The 26,468-nt window shown below is 38.9% G+C and overlaps 1 protein-coding gene and 1 long non-coding RNA gene across 3 annotated transcripts; one reads left to right on the top strand and one right to left on the bottom strand.

The window, feature by feature from the left end:
- The first annotated feature begins 248 nt into the window (after window positions 1-248).
- On the top strand, window positions 249-14,001 carry LOC121297458 (calcium-binding protein 7-like). Its single transcript, XM_041223791.1, has 5 exons — window positions 249-1,319; window positions 12,500-12,643; window positions 12,961-13,073; window positions 13,376-13,529; window positions 13,734-14,001. The coding sequence occupies exons 1-5, from the start codon at window positions 1,211-1,213 to the stop codon at window positions 13,859-13,861; spliced, it is 648 nt and encodes a 215-aa protein (XP_041079725.1). The 5' UTR covers window positions 249-1,210; the 3' UTR covers window positions 13,862-14,001.
- LOC121297459 lies at window positions 5,112-26,465 on the bottom strand. 2 transcript variants are annotated; one of them, XR_005947172.1, is made up of 5 exons: window positions 26,355-26,465; window positions 25,538-25,618; window positions 24,476-24,587; window positions 22,805-23,606; window positions 5,112-7,422 (listed from the first exon to the last, which is right to left on the bottom strand). It is a non-coding gene; the product is annotated as an uncharacterized LOC121297459 (long non-coding RNA). The 2 variants fall into 2 exon arrangements; XR_005947173.1 differs by lacking the exon at window positions 5,112-7,422 and adding an exon at window positions 19,293-21,126.
- Window positions 26,466-26,468: the final 3 nt, after the last annotated feature.

Genomic DNA, 26,468 nt, shown 5'->3' with positions numbered 1-26,468 from the left:
GAGGCAAAAGACACATCAAATGTCTAAATAGGGTTAGTATGAGTATGGATTTTGTATGCAATGCATGAGGCTCTCCCACCTACCTTTAAAATATGTATGTTACAATGCAGCGTACGGACAAATAATAACAACAGAAGCAGAATTGCGGTACTGCTAGTTTCAGAACAGATCAAGTGCAACTGTTTCGCATTCAACACAGCTAGAATTCTGTATAGATATACTGTACTGATGTTGATTGAATAGATATTTTTCTTCATTTCCATTCTTCCAGTTTCCCTGAACATATATAGTAGGGAGGAGACCACGCGTGTCACAGCAGAAAGCGAGCGAGCAGGCGAGCAGCGGAACAGAAACGAGATCTGAACCAGAGAGCCTGAAAGAAGCGACAGAGAAGCAAGGGCTTCACTTCACCTGGAGTGAAATGAACGGCATCGCAATACAAAGAACGAATAATGGCAAGCAGGGCTTTGTGCTGGACTGAGTCACTCTGATCAATTGGTAACCGGCTAAGGAAAAGAACAAAAAATGCTTTTTGGTCAGGGAGAAAGTTAGACGATTATTTCAGCCTAAATCGCTCACAGCTATCATGGGCTCTGTTTCGGAGTCCAACAATCTGATTTGATTTAAAGTTCGTGTTTGAATTAAACAAACAAACAAAAAAAAAGATGCTTCAATACGACACCAGTTTCAGGTACTAGAGTAGTTTAGTTTGGGCCCTTCGTTATTGTCCAGTGTGTTAGAGAACGTGCATTAAACTCAAGATACTGCACTAGGTTCAAATGCAAATCAGGAATTTAAATTTGCGGGTCATTTGTATGCATAATACATTTGTATAAGCTTAGGTTTAAGTTTTTACAGTATTCACGAGCAGATATTACAGATCACTGTTAAAAATCACGGTGAGGCAAATTTGGTATAAAGTTTTAGATTCGGCTATTGGCAATTATTAAGTGGATTTCATAGACGTTGGTGGAGGATATGGTGGATATGTTATAGGAGTGAATAATAATTTCCCAATACTAAGCACAAAGATCAATTTTGTCTCGACCAAAGCAGCAACAGGACATTACTTTTAACTCATGGCTTTCTGAGACCTCAGCGTTCCGTCACCTTTTCAACAAGTGAAGCGATGCTCAAGGGACATACCTCCAGATTACTATAGATTGCTATGTGAAGATCTCGACACACGTGTTGGTTTTGGATCTCCAAAATGCCTTTCCACCCAGTGACCTCCACTTTAATGTACAGGGGGATCTGTACCATCCCGGACATTCTCACGTACAAGACCCCTATAAATATCCCCGAGGATGAATTAGAAGGTAAGTGCTCGGGAGATGGATTTTCATCTACATTTTACTGTAAAACCAGCACATGCAACAGGGGGATAAAACAAGGAGCATTTAAATATACAAGTAACATGCAAACCCAGACGTTCGAGAATGCAGGTGCCACGGTCATTTTCTCTAAAGCATTAATAGTGTTATATTTTTATATGGTGCAGTTATATCAGGAGCGCTGTGGTATAATTGACTAACCCCACGGAAACTCAAAAGACATTCACGATTCTAGGAATTAAGGCATCTCCAATATAAGTAAATTAATAACATTAATAATTTGAGCCGTAATGTCGACTTCAGATGCATGATATAACACGAGCTTCTCTTAAGCCCTGCAATCTGTGGAATACAATCGCTGGACCGTGAAGAACTGGCCAGCTGCTTTGAATATTTGTCCTGGAATAAAAACTATACCTGAGAGTAAAACCATCTTATTAAATTGACTTTTTGAATTTTTTTTATTTTATTTTTTTGTGGCGCGCCACAAGAATGACATTTCCAGAAACAGCGGTTCCATCCACATTTCAGGACCCTGGACAGCACCTTATACACGAGAGATCCCTGGCATTGTAAAAAAGCATAACGAACATTCACTGCCTCCTAACACAGTCACGTACGGTTATAATATTGGTGTACTATGTAATTCTACAGTTTTATTTCAATTCATTATGAACAACCCCTACACCCCATCGAGATACAGCTGATCAACAGGTCTGATTGTTAGCGCTGAAGGAAAATGGCGCGTCTTTTGTTACGCTAGTATTTCTGTTCTCTGTCAGAGGGGCAACAATCGTTCTATAATTTAAGATTTTTAAGCACCAACACCTCATTTAAAAATAAATTATTTTATTCACCATAACAACAACAACAACAACAACAACAACAACAACAACAACAACAACAACAACAACAAAAAACCACCTACTCGCTAACCGTGGGCTATTTAAAAATAATAATAAAAAAAAAAAAAAAAAAAAAAAACATTACCCAAACTACATTCCAGCCTAGTTCATGGTGCAGTGTTGAGCATTGCTCGATTTCGGTAAATAGCTAATACTCTGGTTTTGAGACACTGGCTCTCTCGTCCCAGACTCAGGTCCCAGGAGCACAGTAATCTTGTTTTCTCTGTAGATAGCGGTGGAATCATGGAGGAGTATCTGTTTAGCATTCAGTATAAACTTGTGCCATTAAAAGCTATAACATGCCATTCAGGGTTCCCTAGCCTAGAAGGTGACACACATTCTGTTCATACATCATTTTAAGCAAGATTTCTTGACGGGGCTGTCGCCCTCCCTCCCCACCTCAGTCGCTGCTAGCCATATAATGGGTATTGATTACATACACAACTAAAGCATACGTACGGTCTCTTGTCTGTTTTCCCCTTCATTATAAAAAGACAAACAAGCGCAGGAGCTGTGGCACACAGTATGTGGGTTTTGTCCACACTATGTTGTGTTTTAGATTTTGGTCTTACTGTATAGAACACAGGCGCAAACGCTGTCTCTGAATAATCAGCTGTACACTATATCATAGTAGTTTCATAGTTGACAGGAACAGCTGCTAATTTAATGTTCTGTAGCACATAAATGATGTAAATGTATTGCAGATCATCGGTCACTCTGAAATGATATGTTGCCTCCAGTCAGTGGTTCTGTTTATGGAAATGTGCTCGTGAATTGATGAAATTGATCAAGCAGCGCGTTTCTACAGCGACCGGGATATACAGTGCAGCATATTATGGGATCTGAGTTATTAGGAACATAGGCACAAGGCTGGTTTCTTTTTTCCCCCAGTAAAAAGATGGTAATAGAACTAAGAGCATGATTTTACCAACACACGCTTGCATTTGTTTTATGTAGAGTATGCAACCCACCCTCCCCCCCAAAAAACAACACATTTTCTGTAGCACACTATTTGAAATTGACACTATGCACATTAAAATACTATCAAACTGTTATAACACCATTGCAAAATCGATAGCCCTCTCTTTGGACATTATCCCCTTTTTCCAATTAGTCCCTTTTTGGAATTGACAGCCCGTTTTTAAAATTACTTTTGAAAATAAGCTGTCTTCTCCATAAATAACACATGCCAGCATGTTATGAATACTTAAAGCAATGTAAAGGAACATGCACAGACATAATAACAGTTTTCAGATGGTACTATGTATGCTTCATAGCGCCCCACTCAAGTGTCACCCCTTTTTCAGCGAGATGAGAATCCCTGCTGTCTGTGCCACCAGCTTGCTAATACTGCAACACACAGTATTTGATTCCCTAGTTCTGGCTGTAGGACCTGATAGTGCCCAGAGGTGAGAAGTGCATTGATAAATGACATGCCTGTGACAGCATGCAGGACACTTGAAGCTCGCCAATGTGTTTGGGTAGAAAGTGGCTGTTCTGCTTGAATTCCTGCAATGGGGCTTTTGCTTAACATACCTTTTTACTTCCATCCTGCCCCTGCAGTGCATCTGCGTAGCTCCGAAGGATTATCATTATCTAACAGTTTTCAGACATGGATAATTCTGAGCAGCTAGTTTCATTGGGGTATCAAAAAAGTCAGTGCATTAGACTGGCTTAAAGATTGAGCAAAGCAGCATTAAAAGCCATTTCGAAACCATAATGGCCATGTTGGTTCCAGCTTGTGGGGTGCAGAATGGTGATAAGATCATAGATAAGCACAGCTTTTTTATGTTCTGTCTCTGCAGCAGCTTTGTGTGTGACTTAGGTATTCCAGACCATGTCAAAGACTACTGCGTCTCAGTGTGTACCTTTTTTATGAAGCAAGTCAGATTTCTTGCACCAAATTTAAGTTGATATGCCGATGATGAAATAATGAGGGAGACAGTGTGGAGGTTTACCAGTTAATGATCTTGAAATCAGTATGCACTCAGGGGCTCTTGGATTAAACATTGGTTCAGTGTCAGACCTAAATGGGAATGTTCTGTTTACTGATGAGACTTTTAGTCTCGCTAAATAAAACCCCCATGAAATAGAGAAGACACATCACAGCTTATCCAGTACATAAAATTTGGGTTGTTGAGTTCACCTTCTGTATTATTTGTAATACATGTAGGACAGAGAACATATCAGGAAAAAAAAAACACGACAAGAGAGAATAAACATTGAGCCATTTAAAACTGTAATGCACCTCTTAGTATTCTCAGCATTTCTCTTAGCACAAAGCAAACCCTCTATGTTATAGCAGTAGGAGTGAGGGATCACTGTCTGTCTATCTATCTATGTATATATATATATATATATATATATATATATATATATATATATATATATATATATATATATATATATAGTTGTAAAATGACTCATACTGTGCGCATAAAAATATCAAAACAAGGTTGCAAAATATATTTCTGCGATATGGATGACAGGGAATACAACGGAAAGTAATGTGTTTCTTGTAAACTCTGCAGGGTTTCTGTAGCCTCCTATCACTCAGGGGAGTGACACCTTCACTTCACCCAGGATGAACCACAGCTGTGTGCTTGTTGTTATCACACAATATTTAAGTCAAAATGGATTTTTCTTAAGGTCAACCTGGTTCGTGGCTCAGATAGATTCAGGTGAAAAAAAAAATACAATATATACACGTATATACATAGTGATGGAGTCTCCAAGGTAATAAAAAAGTTAAAAAATCCTTGAGCCAAACATTCAGTTTTAATGGCTTACCAAAAGAGTTTCAGTAGGGACATTCATAGTCACACTCTCATCATTGTTCTTCTTCAGAAGGATTCTGCTCCTGCTGAGTTAAGACTCTTGAAGTCTGTTTTAATGTGTGTCAAAGAAGAAAAACACATTGGGAAAAGTTTTCTATGTCGCTACAAATTGGTATAATCCCATGGTCATTTCTATAGCACATTAGAGGCAATGCGAGCAGCCACTCTGGATGGTATTTATAGATGGCACTAGTGTATTCCCCTCACCCTTTGCTATAGCATAGCAGAGAGTAATTTAGCCACTCTGTCTTCCAACAGTATATGGATGAAAATGGAAGCTATTGGGCAAATGCTACCTGTGTAATAACTCAGTGACTATGGAAATGAACAGGAGGCAGTATGGTAATGGTTTGAGCATGTCACTGTGTGACTAGGAGGGATGCACAACTTATTAAAGCCCAACACAAGAGTGTGTGTCTGTGTGCATTGTTTGAGCATATTTATTTTCATGTGTGTATGTGTGTGTGGGAAATTTGTAACAAATGATAGAAAACAGTAATTAACAGATAATACAGCACTATGTTTGATTAAGGACTACAGTCAGCCTTAAAAGTAAGACAAGTTTCAAGAAAGACAGTTCTTAATCTATTGTGAGCATCGATGCATCTGTACAGGGATATTCATTCTCATTGTGGGAATGATCCTCTCAAACAGCAGTCTTACAGAGCTTGGCGGACCGTAGGACAGTAATATTTTATCATCCAAAAGAAGTGCAACTTTAATGAGATATTCAGACCAAGATTTTCAATTAGCACCTTCAAAGACAAGGGTGTGCAACTCAGCAACTGGAGGAACTTTCAACTCAAAACTAATTGCAGATGGAAAGTAGCAGCACCACTGACTCACTGTTCCTGTTAGATGCTTTGATCTAGAATCCAGTGATAATGCCCAACACAGAGGTCATTACCAGAGATCACAGACCAGGCTTTGGCAGTGAGGAGCACGAATCAGACAGGTTATTGGAGCGTGGATACTCCTGGAGCCCAAGCTGTAACACACACCCTGTTTATCTCTTTGCTAAACTGCTCCTTTAGTCCTTTATAGAATTCACTTCAGGATATGCCCAAAACAAAGACCTAGTCTCCCTTTCTTCTTTTGGATAGCTTTGGGTGTTTTCTATCTATCAATTGAATGCTTTTAGGATACTTTGGTATGATTAGATGCTATAATGTTGCAGCTGAAAAATATGCTATAAAACAGTGCTGCCAAAACTCGGAATCCTTTCTATGCAATACATTACATCAAGCTGCTAGAGTTTGAATCCTTTCTATGCAATACATTACATCACACTGCTAGCGTTTGAATCCTTTCTGAGCAGTACATTACATGAAGCTGCTAATGTTTGAATGCTTTCTATACAGTACATAACATGAAGCTGCTAGTGTTTGAATCCTTTCTATGCAGTACATTACATGAAGCTGCTAGTGTTTGAATCCTTTCTATGCAGTACATTACATGAAGCTGCTAGTGTTTGAATCCTTTCTATGCAGTACATTACATGAAGCTGCTAGTGTTTGAATCCTTTCTATGCAGTACATTACATGAAGCTGCTAGTGTTTGAATCCTTTCTATGCAGTACATTACATGAAGCTACTAGTGTTTCAGCTAAGGCAGCATGTAAACCCCATCACTGTGAATATAGAGCAAGGCATGCTTGCTTTGATAGACAGGCATTGAGGCAAGGCTGTCTTGGATACTCTTGGCTGCATCATGCTGAAGACATGGTCACTTAAATCCCTAGCCAACATTCATGCAGTCTAGACAGCAATCCTAAATCACGACTGCCAGGCAGGCTGGACACCTGAGGATACATATATATTATATTTGAGACTGTACTTTTAAACTAATAAATATCACCTGAGGCTGAAACATCAGGTTTAGTCATTCTTTGGACACATAATAAATATATAAATTTTTTAAATCAGTTTTTTTTTTCATTGCTTTACATTGGGCACACATTGCATGCTATGAGGTCATATGCATCTTCCCTGTCCTCATATAAAGACTAGAAGTTTTTTTTTTTTTTTTTTTTTAATCTGTCCCCATATGAGGTCACAATGCATGAAAGGGTTAAAGTCTTGAAAGGGTTCATTTCTAACAGTCTGAAAAAAAAATCTTTGTAAATAGATTTGATTGAATTAGGAAATGGTACGTGATTCCCAGCATAATTGGCAATCTAGGTAGGGCCTGTGACTACAGTAATGAAACAGAAGTGCTTCAGGGGAGATGCAGGGCGATTCAGATTCACTGAGACGCTGTGGAAATTGGGAGACTTGCTTTCACGTCTGACAGGTACACAGCTGCAATCCTTTTCTATCCCAGTCCGAGATCCCACTCAGTATATTCCTAAGAGAAGAAGAGGAAAGAGCTGTGTTAAAATTAACAGAGTAATGTGCTATTGAAGGAAAATCCATTTGGTTTGTTAAAGGATAGTTTGTGTTTTGACAGGGGGAAAGACAGGTACATGAACTATGTGTAGCTACACTGTAATACCGTTTACTAATATTCACAACACACATTCAGCACACTGTTCTGTGACTCTGAGGAGGGAACATTGATTTTCCTGTTCACACCATTGTGTTATACACAAGAACAGTGTAGATGTGGCTTTCTTTTTTTTTTAACCAGTTTTTTTTAAAGATACAGAAACTGTTATTCCAAAAGACGTCAAGCAATGTCGTCAAGCCAGGCTTCAGACAACTAGTGCCACCTGTTGTTGTTTTTCAAACATACATTGTCCAATACTGTCTTACTACCTCGCCATCAAGCCTTTTGAAAAAGCAAAGCACATACACTATTGAGATGTATACGAATATATATAGAATTATTCCCTTTTTTAAATAGGGGTGGGTTACTGGTATAAACAACATGTTTGTGGTTAGGCCCCTGTTCATTCGATGCATTTGCTTTGTAGATGGGCCATGACCAAAACTGTAATCCCCACTGTGCTCTTAAATACTTTTCACCCTTCAGAGTTGCTTGTGGTCAGTTGTGTACTATTAGGCGAACCTTCAATTCAGTTTAAAGGGAACAGCAGTATGCTGAAGCACTGTATGCTCTCTGAGTCATTGACTGAAGGTGTGATGAATCCAGAGAGGTTTTGTATCCTTATGCTGCTCACGATGCCAGAGTGATGCACAGAATATTCAGATCGTACTTTTATCTCCTGATTTCAGACAGAATGATCACCTTTTCATTTTTTAAAAGATTAATTACTGAATACCAATTCCAATATTCAATCACTATCTGGTCCTGTAGTTTATGCACTCTTCCAGACTGCCTTGTATGTCATACCCATTATGGATAAGTACATGTGACTGCTTTAATCACACTGCCTGTCTTGATGGATATTACAGCATGTGGCTGTGTGAAGTTATTATAATATAATAATAATAATAATAATAATAATAATAATAATAATAATAATAATAATAATAATAATAATAAAGTTGGTTACTGTACAAAAAATATAACATCTTGAAAAACTAACAAATCTTCATGAATCTGTTCATAAAAAAGTCAGTTTTCTTATTATCTTTTTAGAAATTGGAACAAAATCTTAGAACACCTTTATACTTTCTTTTCTCTTATTATACAGCAAAAATATTTTTTAAATTATCAAAGGTTTGCATGGAAAGAAACTTTTAATATGAGATGCTGAATACGAGTTCAAGACAGCTGAGCAGAAAGAGTGTGCCGTGTGTGGCATCTATCCCAGGCTGAGCTGCACACACAAGGACACAGCTGCTGTGCAGCAAAACGTTTAATAGTTCATCTATCAGCGAGCTCGTCATAACTCAAACATTACCGCATTTCAGAGCCCTAAAACATTGCATTGTAAATGTTGTTACTTCTTACCCACAAAATGTTTAGGGTTTAACCCATTGTTGTCAGTTAGAGCCTGTTCCTGATTCAACAGTCTGCAGACTGTGCCAGCGCTCTCTCAGTTTGATTTGATGTCCCTTAAATCCCAGTTGCCTTGCACTTTGCAGGGAGACAACTTGTGAAAACTGTTGTCAATTGCAAAGCCAACATTTTAGCCCACTCCTTCATGAAAACCCTAAACCAAAATTGAGAATCCCAGGACTGTTCAGCTCCACTGAAAATACAAGGTGCATGTTTGGAAGAAAAGCTGTATTTCAATCTGCACCATGAAACCAGTCTGTAAAACTCAATCTCATCTCTTTCTAATATCAAACTGGGGCTGCAGCTGGTTCCATTTGCAGTCTACGATCTACAATCCAATCTGCAGCCCACCTTTGGCGTCCATTGTATTGGACACTTCTCCCAGCAGCGCAAGTTGAAGAGGTCAAGTGCTGCCAGCCTGCAATCCTAACTGGGGCTGGCAAACGAAATGGATTTGATCTTCATCTGCTGCTGATGGAAATGACAGAGTATGAGTTCAAATCGATTTCAAGTCAATCTCCATGGCAGCTGAAATCTTAGTTGTATTGATGCAGTATCATACTAGCACTGCATTTCCAATTGGTTCATAATATTGAGATACTCCAGCTTTTGTGCTCCAGTACTTTATAGATATATAGAATTTCTCAATGTAACAACAGCTTAATGAATTCAATTGTGTACAATTGGGTGTAACTTATTCCTTAAGTTATTGACACAATATTTGAATTGCTCTTGTACTAGTAACGTTATTCATGGATTGACCAATGATAAAGATCGTGGACTATCTAATGTTACCCTAGGTAAAGTGATCCAAGATTAATGATAATTAATGATGTGTTTTATAGTTATTAATGAAAGTAGAAGTAGAGATAAAAAGGTCCTCAGAAGCCCCTTGGATTAATCACTATTATTATTATTATTATTATTATTATTATTATTATTATTATTATTATTATTATTATAATAATAAAATCATGATCTTTGCCTGGAAGAGACACTCCTGGTAATGCAAACAAGAAGCATACAGAGCAGAATGAACCAACAACATTACCCTCAACACTGCCAGTCACATTATACATGCATTCCTAAAGTTCAGAACAGGCTTGCAATATTAAATTACCTTTCCGTCCTGCAATGCCACTCTTTCTTATTATCACAGCAAATGATGCTGATCAAATATAAGTGTAAGTAAGACAAAAGGACTGAGTGATGCAGGAGAAAATGAATAAAGCAATAAATCAACTAAATTCCATCTATCTGGACTTGCAATAAATTAACTAAATTCCATCTATCTGGACTTGAGTATAAACTGTGTTGTGATTATTCAGAATATTGCAAAGCTGATTGACTGAGTTCCATTTTCAGTCTGGATCTGTTTGTGTTTTGTAGCATCAATATGATTTATTGCCGGTTTTGTGGATTTTGGTGTGAATGAATGGGGGGGTTGGAGAGCCGTGCTTCAAGGCTTGCAGACCGTATAAGTTTCTATTGTTATGTGTCTGGCACATCTGTAATAGAGCTCTGTGGGGAGATTGAAAAAGAACTGCCTGCTGAATGAGGAAGGCCTGTGCTGGTCAGATAAAGCACACGAGTCAGTGATTATCACCGCTGTGTTTTAGAGAGAAGTCTGTAACTAGGGTTGCTTTATGCTTGGATGAATGTATAGATCATTATTTGCAATGCATTGGGAATATGTTTAATTTCTATTTAAAATGTAGACATATTGCATTTTAATATCACAGGTCTTACTGTTTTTTTTTCATGTTTCTTCTTTCAACCACTTACTTTCAAAGGTGAAATAAACTTTATGAAGTGCGACTAACGCCGTCTCTCCGGTCAATTCTGATTTAGTTGTTCATCAGGTGCTCTGGCAGATCAGAACCGTATTTCTGCATTTATATTCATTGTTTATCTGGTTTGGAAGCAAAATGTTTTTTTTCGTAATGACTGTGAGTAGGAGAGATCTATTGTGTCAGCTATTATGAAACTGTTGCACAGATGGGTCCATTGACTTGAGCAGAATTCTACTTGAGTCATCAGCTAAAGTCATGTCCTTATTTTTTTCCAGGGTCTATATTTATCAAATGTGTATATATTGTGCACATGCACAGATAATTTCAGAATTGTTGCTTGCACACCTTTTCTGACACCATGATAGAAGTAATTAAGCTTGCGCATTTAAAAAAACTAAAGATACTTTCAAATGGATTTCTGTTTTACTTTTAAAGTTGTGCAACGTTCAATGGAACAACAATGTGACAAATAACATCTTGGCAACAATGTTACTAATGAAATCATGTAAATGAGAATGCAAGTATTCTTTTAACATATCAAAGAAATACGTCTAGTGATTGATGGGAAATGATTGTGGGCACAGGCCGAGTGTGTGTGTGAATCGAAATATGTCATCACTCAATTATGTGGACACATGGTCTACTGTTCCTTCCAGTTTTAACAGGGTGCATGGAGGCATGTGTGTTTCATCACCCCAGTTCATAAATGATACTTTTCGATTTGAACTGCACCGAGCTACAGTATTCATAACTCTCCGGGAAACCACTTGAAAAATACATTAGTAGCTAAGTTGCCTTAATCAAAAACATCTTTACACAGTAACTCCAGACATGGTCTTAAGCAAGACCAATTGAATAAATTCAGTTTTTTTTCTCTCCCCAGGTTAGATGCATAGGGAATGCAATTTTATTGCAGGTTTCATTTATGTATGTAAAAGTAGTAGAACTCAATAAATAAAACATAAAAAGTCCTTACAATAAGTAAAACAGAAAAACAAAGATTGGCACCATGACCATACATATTTATACAAGAATGATGATAATCAAGCCAGTGCAATAACTACCACTCGATAGCTTGTAATAAGCTTTTCAAATCCATTATTTTTTTCCATTTGAAGTTTGAAGAGACTTTTCCATTTGAAGTTTTTCAGACTTAGCATTATGATTATTGTTATTGCAAGTGCATATCTCAGGCTCAAGGCTCAAGGAGTACTTTAAAAGGCTGGGGCTGTATTGCACTGTAGTCTCTAATTTGCTCTTTATACTGCAATTTTAAATGGCTGCCCAGCTTCAAATGCCATTTTAATTACATTTTTGTATTAACCGTTTCAAGTTTTGTACTTTATCCAATAAGGTTAATAAAAAGGTCCAAGATTCACATGTTACTTTAGGGGAAACACTGAAATGGCATTTTGAGTTGCAGAGTTAAATACCATCTTAATATTAAGATTATTATATTTCTATTGTAGTTTCTCCAGAGATGATTACCTATAAGGCTTTAAATGGAATATATACATATTCAGAAAATGCAGATCATATTAAGCATACATCAAAGGACACAGACCAAGACCACAGGAGAACAGGTCAAGCAAATAAGAGTTTGTGCCTCTCCATGGGCTGGTATTATCTTATCTGTATAAACCGGTCCAGATTTATCATTGCTGAAGTCTGAACAATGCATGTTTTACCATCGTTTGTATCTTTAATCTAGTTGTTTCCTACAGAGATCCGACAGGCGTTTATGGTGTTTGATCGCGATGGGAATGGGTTCATCTCCAAGCAGGAGCTGGGAATGGCCATGCGATCCCTGGGATACATGCCCAACGAGGTGGAGCTGGAGGTCATTATCCAGAGACTGGACATGGACGGTAAGGGCTGACCGCCCCTGCTGGGAGAGAACACCAGTAATCCTTTCCAGAATTTACACGTCTTTCTTTAAATAGTCAATGGGGTTTGTGCAATTCAAATATTAGCGGATCTAAATATCTTTTTAAAATCAAAAAATTAGAAACCACTTTAAAAAAAAAATACAAAAAAAAGACTGCTTGAAGTCGGTTTGTTATATTTATTATTTGAGTGATTTAGGCATGGTCAGTATTGAGTTATGCCACTGTTTTAGTGAATGGGCCCCTATGTGCACAATCTGGCTTCAATAAACACTCTGCTTTCTTGTGCTGTTCTGCAGGGGATGGGCAGGTTGATTTTGATGAGTTTGTGACCCTGCTGGGACCCAAGCTGTCTTCAGCGGGAATGCCTGACAAGTTCCACGGGACTGACTTTGACACTGTGTTCTGGAAGGTAACTAATAATCAAGATCTATGTATTGCAGCGAGTATCTATTCTATTATTCATGAAGAAGAAGGAAAGCAACCATTATGCATTTCTCATGATTACCAATATACTGGCCATACAGACAACCCACAGTGGTTATTGTATGAACTGTCCTGGCAGCACCTGGGGTGAGTCAGGTGCTGCTACTTAATAATTAATAATTCATAATTTAGACGATGGAGAGAGTTGACTGAGTGGATCTGAACCGCGCCACTTTCAGACTGAAACCCTGAAACAGTGCCTGCCTGTCCCACCTCTCTCTTTTGTAGTGCGACATGCAGAAACTAACAGTGGAGGAGCTGAAAAGACTACTTTATGACACCTTCTGTGATCACTTATCCATGAAAGACATCGAGAACATCATCATGACAGAAGAGGAGGGCCGCATAGAAAACCCTGACGATTGCCCCGTGGATATCGACAGTAAGATGCATTTTATGTTTTTTTTTTTAAACCCCTTTGTTTGTCGCCCTTAGATTTGTCCATTGATATGCATAGTACATCAATGTTTTGCTGTGGGGCAGAAGTGTGCCCACCACTGTCAGGACATTTGATTGATTATCGTAACATCTGGCAGCCACCGGCACTACTTTGTGACTAATACATCCCTTGCTCTTACACTGACAGCCAGCCCCACGCAACAGATCAAGCAGACGTGTGTGAGGAAGAGCCTGATTGGCGCCTTTGCCATCGCGTTCATCATCAGCGTCATGCTGATCGCAGCCAACCAGGTGCTGCGGAGCGGGATGAAATAGGAGCTTTGAGAAGAAAGCAAGAGCAACACCAACAACCAGACTTTACAAACAACCATACTGAACAACAACCCCAAGAACAAACACCCACTCCAATGGGCAGCCGTGGTCTGTGTGTTAGCTGCTTGCCAGCACTGCCTTGCTTTGGCTCCCCCCCCCCCCCCCCTTGTTGCCCGACACCCTGTTTGTCTGGAAAGAAGCAGGTGCCTTTGGACACATAGAATCATGATCCGTGAACTTCAGCTGATGTACAATGCATGCAGATGCATGGATTTACATCAAAACACACCCGAAGCGTTGCATTTCTGTACAGAACTAGAACTCATTTATGAGGAACGGAAGTCATCCCACACCACTAGTGGATCTTCTTGGAATCATGAATATTCAGTAAGGGCTGCTTAAAATAATAATAATAATAATAATAATAATAATAATAATAATAATAATATTATTATATAATAATACTATATTGAACCTGTGCACAACAATAATGGCAATTCAAACAGATGGACACAATGAAAACTTCTAGCGTTTAAGATTATGTGCCACATAAGAGGAATCAGTGATCACAAATGAATAGGTCTTTAATACCCATTAATAATGCATTAGGAAAGATGATTTATTAAAGTTTTCAATCTGCACATAACCTTCCACAGGTCTTGTTAATTGCAGCTTAATATCTTGTGGTCAGCAGTTATAAGCAATAACACAAGAAAGAAATTATACAGAATTTCCAGTGGTGTTTCTACTGTGTGGAAAGTAAGGGTGCACACTGCAAACACAAACAAATGACACAGCTGACAAGAGTATTTTGCTAACCCATTACTAATGAGCAATACACCATTTGTATATACCTAATTAAGCACTAACCATAATTAAAAGTGTTACCAGACAAATCCGTCTTTTAATTGGATGTGGGGAGACTGGATCATACAGCCCCTGCATTAATGATCAGCAAGTTCCTGTTTTTAAGACACTCATATTTTTATAGATACAGCCATGGTCATCTCTGTCTGATCTTGTGTCCACGTGAACTTTGTCCATGACCAGTAACTTGTAGCATGGACATTATATGAAGACAAACTACAGATTATCAATGTTCATACTTGTTCTGCCAATGGCAGCTATACTTAGAAATATAGCCACCCCCTTGAATAGTCAGTGGAACAATCACCTGTGTCTATCTGTTGTCACAAAGGAGTAAAACTCTCCAGAGATGTTGGAGATACGATGTTCTCAATTATGCTCGGCCATTCAACAGTCAGATCTGAATTTGGGAAGGTAGAGAGGCTTTTAAAAAAGTTGCATTTGAAAAACGCCTAAAAGGTCTGCACTGAAAAACAGGCCATGTTTGAATGCGGTGAATGTAAACCGGTGAGGTCTGCTTTCTGATAAAGAACACTGCATAGAAGGACGAGCAATGAAAGAATGTAATAAACAGGCACCAAAGAAGGATATACTGTGCAAAACTGATTGTGTTTGTTGAGCGTTGCAGATTTAAAAGGACAGAAACTGCTTTAAATTGTATTGGCTAAAATGTGCAGCCGCTGTATTTTGGTCGGAGGCACCACCACATTTGGGCCTTCATTCTGTTTATATTAGACTACAAAAAATAGCACCGCTTTTTCAGGGTATAGAAATGATTAATGCCCATTGATCGGATTTCCAATCAAATCTTTTCAACTGCTTTATTTTGTATTTTACTTTTGTTAGATTGATTTTTAAAATGTTTTATGAAATATAAAAAATATAAAATATCTGTCAAAATATTGACAGACCCTTTTTTGAATGACGTGTAACATCAGAACTTCTGTGTTACTAAATGCACACTGTTGAAAACATTACTGTAATGTACAAAATGTTGGGGTGCTTATGGCCACGCATAATTGACACCACCTAGAAGGCAGTATAAGACAATGTTTCATTAGTTTATCACCATGTCCCGCTGAATCAGAGCTTAACTATTTACGTAAATTGATATGATGTGGCAGTCAGTACACGTTGTTGCCATGCATGACACTAACATCCCCCAATGGACAGTGTGTATCTCATTAGTCAGATAGTGTTACTGCTTGGCTCGTGTTTGTTCGTCATGTGTGATGGGTTATTTCAACGAGCGCTGTGCTAAGGTCCAAGTCGGGTTTAATCATTTGTATAAATACAATTAGAATAGCTGTACTTGAAAAATAGTAGCCTGCAATATTCTGTTAATTAGGGCACAGGACCAACTCCAGAATGGAGAGATGTACCCCCAAACTTCTCTGAAAAATTGTGTTTGCTGAACTAGAAATTCACCGGTGTTAAAAAAAATACAATTTTAATTTAAGAGAAACTATTAAAATGTGTCTATTTTTTTTTCTATCTTGAAAAATCAGAGACGACTCAATTAAAAAATTGGTCCCCCCCCCCCCCCCACATTTCTCAATTGGTCTAACCCACTCACAATGATTAATTATAAGGCGGACATTCTCACCGAACTGTTAAAAGGGTTTCATATTATCAGGATTTCAGCTGACGAGGTTGATCTTATTTTAACCAATAAGATCTGGCTGAAGTTCTTTGGAATTTGTGTTTTAAAGGTCAAGTTTCATTACAAGAATGCATTTTAAGGGGAGAAACGGTTTCAACTTTTAACGCACCCATTTTAAATCTTTACTAACTGGTTAGCATATCTTGTAATGTAAGTTCTGTATATCTATAGTTGGCATTTTTTTGCTACAATAATAATTTAGCTTCTTGTGAGGTGCTGAAGATCAAATGCTCTTCCTGCAGCGTCTGTCTCAGCTCTTTCTGACCAGGCATATACTCACAAAGTTACACAAATGAGGATCAGAGAAAAATGTGTTTGACATACTGACAAACAAACTGTAGCATTTGATAGTGGGCACCTTATAGGAAGCCAGTTAACAGCGTGCGTGACAGAATAAGTAAATACGTGTACATCAAATTATAAAATGTACTGCTCTTCTCTATAAGCTATGGATACTTCTGGGATGATACTTGGCCTTTAAATAAATATTGCATTGAAAGATTCATTTTCATTTTCCAGGAAAGACAAACCACTGTGTTGTAAAAGAAAAAAAAAATGTAATACTAAAATGATCCAGACATTTTTTCTTATATATACATATATATACAGAGAGAGAGAGAGAGAGAGAGAGAGAGAGACAGACAGACATCATTAGTGATTGCTGCATATTCAACAAATTGGCTCTGTGTGTGTTGTGTGTGTGTGTGTGTGTGTGTGTGTGTGTGTGTGTGTGTGTGTGTGTGTGTGTGTGTGTGTGTGTGTGTGCGTGTGCGCACAATTAAAACATATTCAGATTTAAAACAAAATACGTGCCAGGCATAAAAACAGTATATATGTATACAGCGCACCATCTTTTTGGAGCTAGCTGACTAACACAAGAAAATTATATTGAGAGCAGCGAGTGAGTGAACGGGCCCTGTGAAGTTACAGCAGTAACAAAGCTGTCCGAAGGGGTGTCCAATCACAGTCCTGGAGGGCCCTTCCACTCCAGGTTTAACAGGTACAGTAAACTACTTCAGGTTCTGGACGGATGTTTAACCGGGTCAATTGAACAATGTACAACAGGGTTGGAACAAAGACCAGGAATGGAAAGACCACACTGGCCATGCCTGCTCGAACTCAAACCTGTGCATCTTTGGAAAATGACATACTTGCTTTTTAGGGCCCAAGATGTGTCCAAAAACGTGAAAAGTTTTAGCTTGAGAGACAGCGCTGATAACCTGCTTCTCCCGAGAATATCAGACTGTCAGTCTAATCCCCAGGAAAACACAGACAGCTCCACTCCAGCTTCCGGCTAGACAGTGGAGCATAACTGACAGCGCAGTTCCAGGTCACTGAATAAGGAATACTGTGATGTTTTTCCCAGAGCTGGAGGCTAAACCCTTGTGGAGATCCTTCATCTCTGTTCACAAGTTCTCTGGCCCTGAACTGCCGAAAACCCCAGCGGCCAGATTCAATGAGGAGTAACTACAGTGTTTAATCGCACCTCCACCCTATGGATGTATTAACACCTAAATAGAGCAGCCTTTATGAATCACCACCTGTTTCGAATCCCAAGAAATTAGAAGTGAAGTCGCCCGGAGCAACAGACCAGTTGCTGATCTCTGCCCAGAACCTCAGTTACAACCTGGCCTCCCTCTTTCTACATAAAGGCTAGCTGGGTTCATAATCATGAGTAGGACAAACTCGAGCGACTTTTATTCAGGAGGTAAACAAATGCAGACTCATTCATCAATGTTGTGCCGACTGCTTAGAAAGGTAATCAAAGACTGACAATGAACGAGAAGAAGGCTGGCACACCTGTGCACTCCGGTCAGCCACTGGGGCACTCAATGGAATAATACTGGTCTCTTCAGACAGTCGAGAAGTGGGTCTCAGTTGTCAAAGCTATTTTATAAATAAATAAATACTACAGACAAATATAAGAGGCATGATATTAAAAAGAAAAATGTACCCAAATGCAAGACTATTTGTTAGTATTTTATGCAGATAGTGGTAGAGTTCTATGCTGGATAAAATGATAGAGTTACATCCTGTTTTTGTACTAACTGGAGTTTAGTGTGAAGTCCAGTGAAAAAGGAGCACCAACAATCAATATAACTGAAGTGTGGGCGAGCCTTCCCTTGTCAAAGAATGAAGGGGAGTGGTATTTGGTCACACAACAGCACACTGATTGATTCGAAGGAATTCAAAAACAATATTAAATTACCACGATAGTTTGACAGTACACGATGAAACAGCTCGTACTTGTATGCCTTCAATATGTTTCCATTTAATTCTCTCCCTTTTCTCTCATGTCAGAAGCACCTTTTAAATTATGCGCAAAACGTACAAGCAGAGGAACGCATGAACGATTTCAGAGCTCGATAAAATTCATTTAGAAGCAATGTATCAGACCTGTGACCCAGGGCAAATTCATTTTGCTGTCAACAAGGGAAAGAGAAGCTCAGTATGTCGAGGCAGAGAGCAGACACATGAGGCGCACACAGAAACACGGATGGAATTCAGTGACATTTGAACCATATTATCTTGTTAAATGCCATATTTAAATATGACTGTTGAAAATACTTTTGGGTATGTATTTTCTCCTCCTCATGATCTGTTTGACAGTATAATGCATTACATTCCAGACTCTTGATCCATGAAAGAAAAATACACAAAATGTATCTGTGGTCAAACACTTGGCCAGAGTTAATAAGTAAACAGGCTAACTTTGTTTTGGTCACTAGAGATATGAAACATGAACTGGACTGTAACTCGCATCATTAGCTAAAGCAATGGTTCTCAATTCTGGCTCTTGAGATTTATTCCAGTCCTGGTCTTTATTCCAAGCAGGTTCAGTGAACTATATTAAAACCTGCTTGGAGTAAAAACCTGGACTGGACTGGATCTTGAGGTCCAGAATTGAGTACCACTGAGCTAAATCCCAATCTTTCAGTTTGCAGAGGAGACACTGCATTTGCTTTTGGTTACCTGTGGATACAGTCAATCCAACAGCTCAGTGCAATGCTTCTGTCACAAGTCAATCTGTTGCTTGAGACGTCCCTTTACAGTGACAGGTGCATTACTCAGCTGGGCAAAGTAATAAACAGAATTGTGTTCTCCAGCACCAACCTGGAGCAACATCAAATAGGACAGGGTGTATGTGGAGCTTGTGGAATCGCTGATGACACACATGAGGCTTCAGAAATGAGAAATTTAGCACTAGATGGAACTGGACTCTATACCCTTCAAAAAGAACTTCCGAATTAGACTAGATAGCAGTCTGAAAGTTATTTCCTGCAGAAGAGCATGCAACTTTTTGGGAGGGTTTGCTTTCTCTAATCCATGGGCCAAACCTATGGCTTCCCAGGGAGAATAATTTAAACTAATTGGATTATACTCTAGATTAAACGATCCATATGCACGCTTAATAAACTCTCATACAAATGATTTAGAAAGCAGTCATTAATAATGCAATGCAAAAGGATTTCCATTTATCTTAAAACCAAACCATGAAGAGCTGTTTAATCATCTATGGATTAGGAGTGGTCAGGAAGGATTGTGACTCCTAATTGTAAAGAGAAGACACTCCCAGCGCTGGCTATCAAAGAGTTCAGTGCCTTATGATTATCAGCTGTCCCAACAATGCATTATTAATGGCTAATGAACAATGTGTACCTCGATGATTATTTGTGTGACATCTTGCACCTTAAAACGACAAGGACTTATAAGACTGAACTACCGTAAGATGCATTTGCAGAAGTGAACTTGTCTATTGACACATTCTTATTTCTTCCTCGGATTCTATTTTTTCTTCTAATTACAAGGGAGTTCTCTGCTCCAGCAAGAAGATTTGTTTGGAATATCATTCTCTCACTCCAGGAACGGCAGGGCTGGCCAGATTTACCTGCTCTCCTTCTCAATGGGAATTTGGGCTGAGTAAATGTATGCATTAACAAAGTAAATAAAAATTACACATAACACCAGTAGCCAAGCTACTAGTGAAATGTTTGCCTGGACTTGTTATATGCCTGGCCAGTAGGGCGCACCAAAGTACAATGAAGTGAACTATCCCTAGACCAGGGGTGACCAAAGTAGGCTCTTCCACTTAAACCCTCATTCCAGACCCTGAAGCAGGTAATTATATCATTGCACCTGTTAAATCTGGAGTGGAATGGCCCTCCAGGACCACTATTGGACACCCCTGCCCTTGACAGTTTCCCTCCCTGGGATCCCTTAGACCGTTACAGATGCCTGTATAAATAATCTTCTATAAAAGACCCCTGCCAGGTCTATACATTACAATCAGCCCAGCTCACGTCATTAAAAACATCAACAGCTAGGCTTGAGGGATAAATGAATTACTGACAGCTGCTTCATCTTATTAAAGTCAGAAGCTCTTTGAAGGATCGTGAATTTTTCAACAGATGCTTGTACCAAGTGCCTACTGAAGATGTTTTATCAATTCTTCCCATTGTCTGGTAATGGGGCTTCCTTGAAGTACGTTCAAATGACAGGGTGCTTTCAAAGCTTTAGGTTTCATGGATACCTCTGCAGCTTGTACATTACAAAGGGAGTCAAAGGAGTGTGCAGCTCTGCAAATCAGCTTGCCACTGGGGGTTCAAAGCCAAAGTCGTTGCAATTATATTAACGTTAGAACCTAAGGTTCTTGCAAAAACAATAAGGCGGCAGTGACCTCGTTCTTTGGAAAGGAAAAATCATACCCCGTTTTTCTTCACATCCATTTGGGACACACCTGTTCAGATTAAACAAAACTTTGTTAGTTATAATATTTAGAAATACTTACTTTAGTCGCATCAAGGTAGATTCTGATGACATTAGGGTTGTGGTAGAGTCCTGCCCAGTCACAAGTTATCTTTTGGCTTCGTAACATTATACTTTGATTGAAGGGGGAAATATGCAAGAACTGCCATGTATTTACCTGTGACCTTATTTCACAAACCTGTGCACCTTCTGTTTAGAATGTAATGGTTCTGTCAAATTGCAAGTTCACAGTTTCAGCAAAGTGGCATGGTCTGATTCAGATGGATAAGAAGAAATCAGTTTAATTCCTTCAGACAAGCCAGTCTGTATTTAAGAGCTGAGCTTTGACTGGCAGATTGATATTGGTCTAGTAAGCAGCAGTAGAGCTGTCAGCACCTTTAAATAAACAGACCACCAAGTTTCCAGAAATGGACTGACATAGAAAACGGCATCAAGACAAAACTGTGATTTGTCCCTTTGCAATCTGTTGTCAGTTTCAGTTGTCAATTCATGATACTGGCACTTGTAGTGTGTTATCTATATTCACGTTAGTTATTCACCTTGTTTTCCAATGTAAATGACAATTAGCATTTAAATTGCTAAATTGTGACCACAGAAGCAAACACAATATTTAAATGGCATTTGAACTGTATGTAGTTGTATCTGAAAAGGCTAGAGTGAAGCTTATTTAGAAATACTGGATTTACAATTTTAAAGTCTTTTTAGGTCTAGGCTGCACTTGCAACATTGGCCCACCTGGTGGCACTGTGCTCAGGGTAGAAATCACAGTCAAATAAATCCATGCCACATTACTCAGCCACCTCTATGGGCTGTCAGCAGGAAGTTAATGAAAGCCTCATGCCCAGTTGCACAGAGACACTAAAGCCTTTACACAATCCATTTACTTTGGTTTTGCTCTAATACACACAGTCTACACTCTTGTCACTAAGCCATGGAATTTACTACAGTCAGCTCTGTAGCAACATTCCTCAATGTAAGGAGAGCAATTAGAAAAAAAGCAGAAAAGTGAATTATTTTGGTGTTGTCCTTCTAAAGGCAACGAGAACACAATTTCAATACAAAGCTCTCTTCTTGAAGAAGGCACCTTCGTGGTCTTGAAATCTGGGGGACTTTGTAAACACATTTCAGCGGATCCTTTTTTTTTTAACACACCTTTTGAAGTTTTTTTGAGAATAAGTATTCTGGAGAATAACGCCGGTTTTAAATATTCACACATGAGAAACAAGGTATGAGCTATCACTGTGAAATCAACCTCCAACGGACTTGACACTCCAGATCACAAAATAGCAAGATCTGTGCCCTAGTCACCCAGCAATTTAGAGTAATTTAAACTGCTTACCACTTCTACCCCTGTGTTGCAATACATCATATTCACCACTACCTGAAAAGACTCGTATCACACCTAGAAAAGTGGAACTGAGATTGCCACCTCTCCCTAAAGGATAAAATAACTGGTTTAAAAGCAAGTCATTTTCTTGCCTCGGCCCCTTGTTGTGGAATACACTTTCTATGGATTTTAGTGTAATTTCAAAAGTAAAACTGCTAAAAGAAACTAAATCGAGTAGACCGCTGTTTCAGCTAATGCCCTCGTTTTATACACTGATACTAATATTTCTGCAGTCCAGTAAAAACAACATTAATTTGCTTACCACCGCTGGTGGGATCTGTTTCAGTGAAACTCAGTCAACTCAAACAGAACGGTCCCTGCAGACGGGAAGGCTGTGCGGACCGTTTCATCAACACTGCGGCGCATCAGGGAGCGCTTTCTTCTTTTCTACTGTCAACTGCGTCACAACACAAGAGTGAAAGGGGGAAAAAAACAAAACAAAGAATGGGTTTTGTGCTTTGATGTTATTTTTGATTTAAAACATTAGCTGCTTCTTCATCCCTACACACTAGCAGTTTAGGAGCAAGCACACATGACCTTAGCGATGCCATCAAAGAAAGAAAAAAAGATACAAAATATAAAAAATGAATACGCTGTAAATCGACACTTGATGAACCTGTGCGCTCTACACAACTCCCCTGAATCAGCACCTCAGAAAACGGACTGCATGGACATTTGGAAAAGGCCAGATTCATTTCCATTAATTGTTTTGCTGCTGCCTTCTGGAGGAGTTTGTATGTAATTTGAAGTGTTTTGTAGTAATCAATGTGCCAGCACAGTGCAAGAAAGGCAGTGGGCACTAACTCTTCCATGCATTTGTTTAGTTCCTGCCCTGTGGACACCAACGGTACGAGAGTTGAAAGAATGGAAACCCAGGCTGAGCATTCATCACAGCTCAGCATCTCAGGGCTGTGCAGTTTGTTCATCCCCACTCTGTGACGGGTATGTTCTTCCACCCCCCAGGAGGGGGAGGGAGCAAGGAGGCCAGGAGATCTGGGAATGCCATGAGATGTGCTGGAAGCTCGGCTCCAAATGTACTCTCCGCTCCTTCCACTTGAAGAATGCTGTCAAGAGAGGGAAGTATCGTTTGTAACTCACAACAGTTCCTGATCAGGATAAAACATATACCACACCAGGGAAGGCAATTAAGAGTACAAATCAGCAGATCGAGGCTTTATATTGCAGTGTGCCACAATCTAGCCCTATATAAAAACAAGTTGATATATCTACCCTGTGGCGCTGAGAATGGATATAGCAGTACTGCCCTAATATATTTTTGCACAATCAGGTAATTGACATGCGTGTATCAGTGAAGGTCCATGAGGAGGTCTACTGTTGTAAACTCACATATGCAAACTTCTAAAAGCAATGCAGGTGGGAATGGATTAATAAAACAGCAGCTCTCACACAGTTTGAGAGCAGAAAAGAAAAACAGACACGCTGAGATCTATGGAAATGCATCCAGTTTAAGTACAGTGAGTTTAGACTAGCACCAGTGATTTATGAAATGCTTTCAATGCAATTTCATCACGCTCTTTGCTTTTACTCCATTTTTTATTAAAACAATCTAGATGCCTCCTCTCCCTCCGTTATTTAATAAAACTACAGAATTTTGTTCTAAATTCAAACTGCTTGTTGGGCTCCCCATTTTAGCTACATTTACTGCAGAAGGATTGGCAATGTTTACACAACATGTGAGCCTACAAAATAAAAAGCATGACCTCAATAGGTCACTTATTGCTTTGTGTTACTAACCCTGACCTGGATCAATTAGTTTTGTAATGTGAGCTAACTGCTGGAACCATCAAAGATATGACAGAATTCAAAGCCAGGGACTGAAATGAAAGGCTAGCCCATTACCTGATCACGCTTTATCAGTTTTTCATAAGGTGGCCTTTCATCAGATGCTCTCTCTCTGCTCAGTATTCTTTACCTGCTGCTGTCTGTGGCCTTGCTCCTCTTCTCTCTCCTGGCCAGCCAGTCCTCAATGCTCCTTTCAGTGGATTCCCTGGCCTCACTGGGTTCCTCTTTGGCTCTTCATTCCTCTTTTTAACATAAAGAGACACTTTGTCTTCATTCCAAGGGAATCACAAAGAGCATCATTCAAATGCCAACTTGAATCATATTTACTGACATCTCTGTAATGTGAACATCAGTAGCAGGCATGCTCCCTGCCTTGTAATACACTGTGCTTTGATACTAAGCGACCTGTTAGTAATTGGGCTTGAGAATTGCAATTGTATTTATATGTTTTACCTCCTGTATTAGTTAACTCTCTGCTGAGTATTAGCCTTCAATAAAAACAGATATATATATGGTTTTAGGTGTTTTTTCCCCCCACTTATTCATGTCTGTGACATTTTGTTCATATGTGGGGCATCCAACCTTGTCAAACCATTTCATTGATACTTCACTTCAGACTCACTAACACTCTCAGTAACCTTACTGGCATACATTATAAACATGTGGTTTAGGGGCTGTACACAATGAACATCAATTTCAATACCTGATATTGCTTTTTAGTAACAAACTGGGTAAGGCAGCAGGGTCTAATTGTTTGAAATACATTTAGAATTGTTTGTATTAAAACAATCACCATAACTGAAGCAACTTGCACTCCAATCAATAATAGTGACACAAAATGAATTTCTGATTGCACTTTCATCTATTCAATCCAGGATCTCTCTCGAACAGAAACTGACAGCAGTTCTGAACTGTGGGGGGGTGTGCTCATGATGTCATACATGTTGTTTCCTTAGAGATAGGAATGTAGGTCACCGCTCTCCCCAGGTCTGATGAGATAACTTACTGATGAACACTTCCTTGGTACTTTCAACCCCCTTCCTTTTCCAAACTGGGATTCAGCGATTCAGCAAACGGAGACAGCTACAATTCTGAAAACGGTCTGCTCGATGTCACTCCTCCTCCCCAAAGTCCCGTTCAAACTTGTGAAGGGCGCGCTAGCCACCCCTAGTGTAAGAAAAAGCTCACTTACCTTCAATTAGTTCTTTTAATCTTTCCATGTCTTCCTCTGTCAGGTGAGAGAATCTGCAGTTCATACCGAACACACACTGACCTTAAAATTGACAGAAACAAGACAACAGACCCAATTATACTTCTGTGGCAACACCTTATTATTTCATTAAGTTATCAACCTCCTTGTGTTGGAATTACATGTACTGTTTCCTGGCAACGGGGGACAATGACGCATTCTTATCTGTCTGCAGAAACTTCCTGCATGGTTTTTTAGCTTGTTCATCGGCTAAGATCAGACCTGCCTCTATAATAAAAGAAATACATACATGTAACATACCACCCAGAGCTCCAATGGTAAAATGTAACAATTTCATTTTAAAGCTAATTTTGTTATCACCAATGTTGCAGTTAAACCACAATGCATGACATTTAATACCAAGAAGAAAATCATATAATGGAGCTAAATGACACCTAAGTTTTTATTTCAACCTGTTCTTAATTTATTTATTTATTTTAATGTGCATTTAGTACAGTCATCAAACACTGTATATATATATATATATATATATATATATATATATATATATATATATATATATATATATATATATATATATATATATATATATCGATCCGATCGCAGTAGTCGCACAAGTATCTCTTTCCCATGGCTAGAGGGGGTCTGCCGCCGGGGTCGCTGCTTTCCTGGCTGTGTGATGCGCGTTTGCGGAAAACAGCACTCGTCAAGACACGCACAACACAAAACACGTTTACTTTCAATTACAACATCTAATTTATCATATGTCTTGTAGTATCATCACATATTATATTCGCACCTGCATTTTTGTTTTTTCATCTCTAGACCATGTTTTCTAATTTATATTACATTATCACAACGTAAACTATACACTTAGCCAGACCCTCCAGTTATCATGCAAACATTCCTTATT

This window comes from Polyodon spathula, chromosome 22 (assembly GCF_017654505.1).
Source record: "Polyodon spathula isolate WHYD16114869_AA chromosome 22, ASM1765450v1, whole genome shotgun sequence".
Taxonomy (NCBI): domain Eukaryota; kingdom Metazoa; phylum Chordata; class Actinopteri; order Acipenseriformes; family Polyodontidae; genus Polyodon; species Polyodon spathula.
The sequence above is the reverse complement of the archived record's forward strand: the minus strand, read 5'-3'. Positions and strand labels throughout refer to the sequence as shown.

Excerpts from the sequence above, each read along its gene's own strand:
- LOC121297458 (XM_041223791.1), top strand. The coding sequence starts at position 1,211 with ATGCCTTTCCACCCAGTGACCTCCACTTTAATGTACAGGGGGATCTGT. Across the intron at positions 13,074-13,375 it reads TTGACACTGTGTTCTGGAAG|TGCGACATGCAGAAACTAAC; the intron begins GTAACTAATAAT and ends TCTCTTTTGTAG. Across the intron at positions 13,530-13,733 it reads TTGCCCCGTGGATATCGACA|CCAGCCCCACGCAACAGATC; the intron begins GTAAGATGCATT and ends TTACACTGACAG.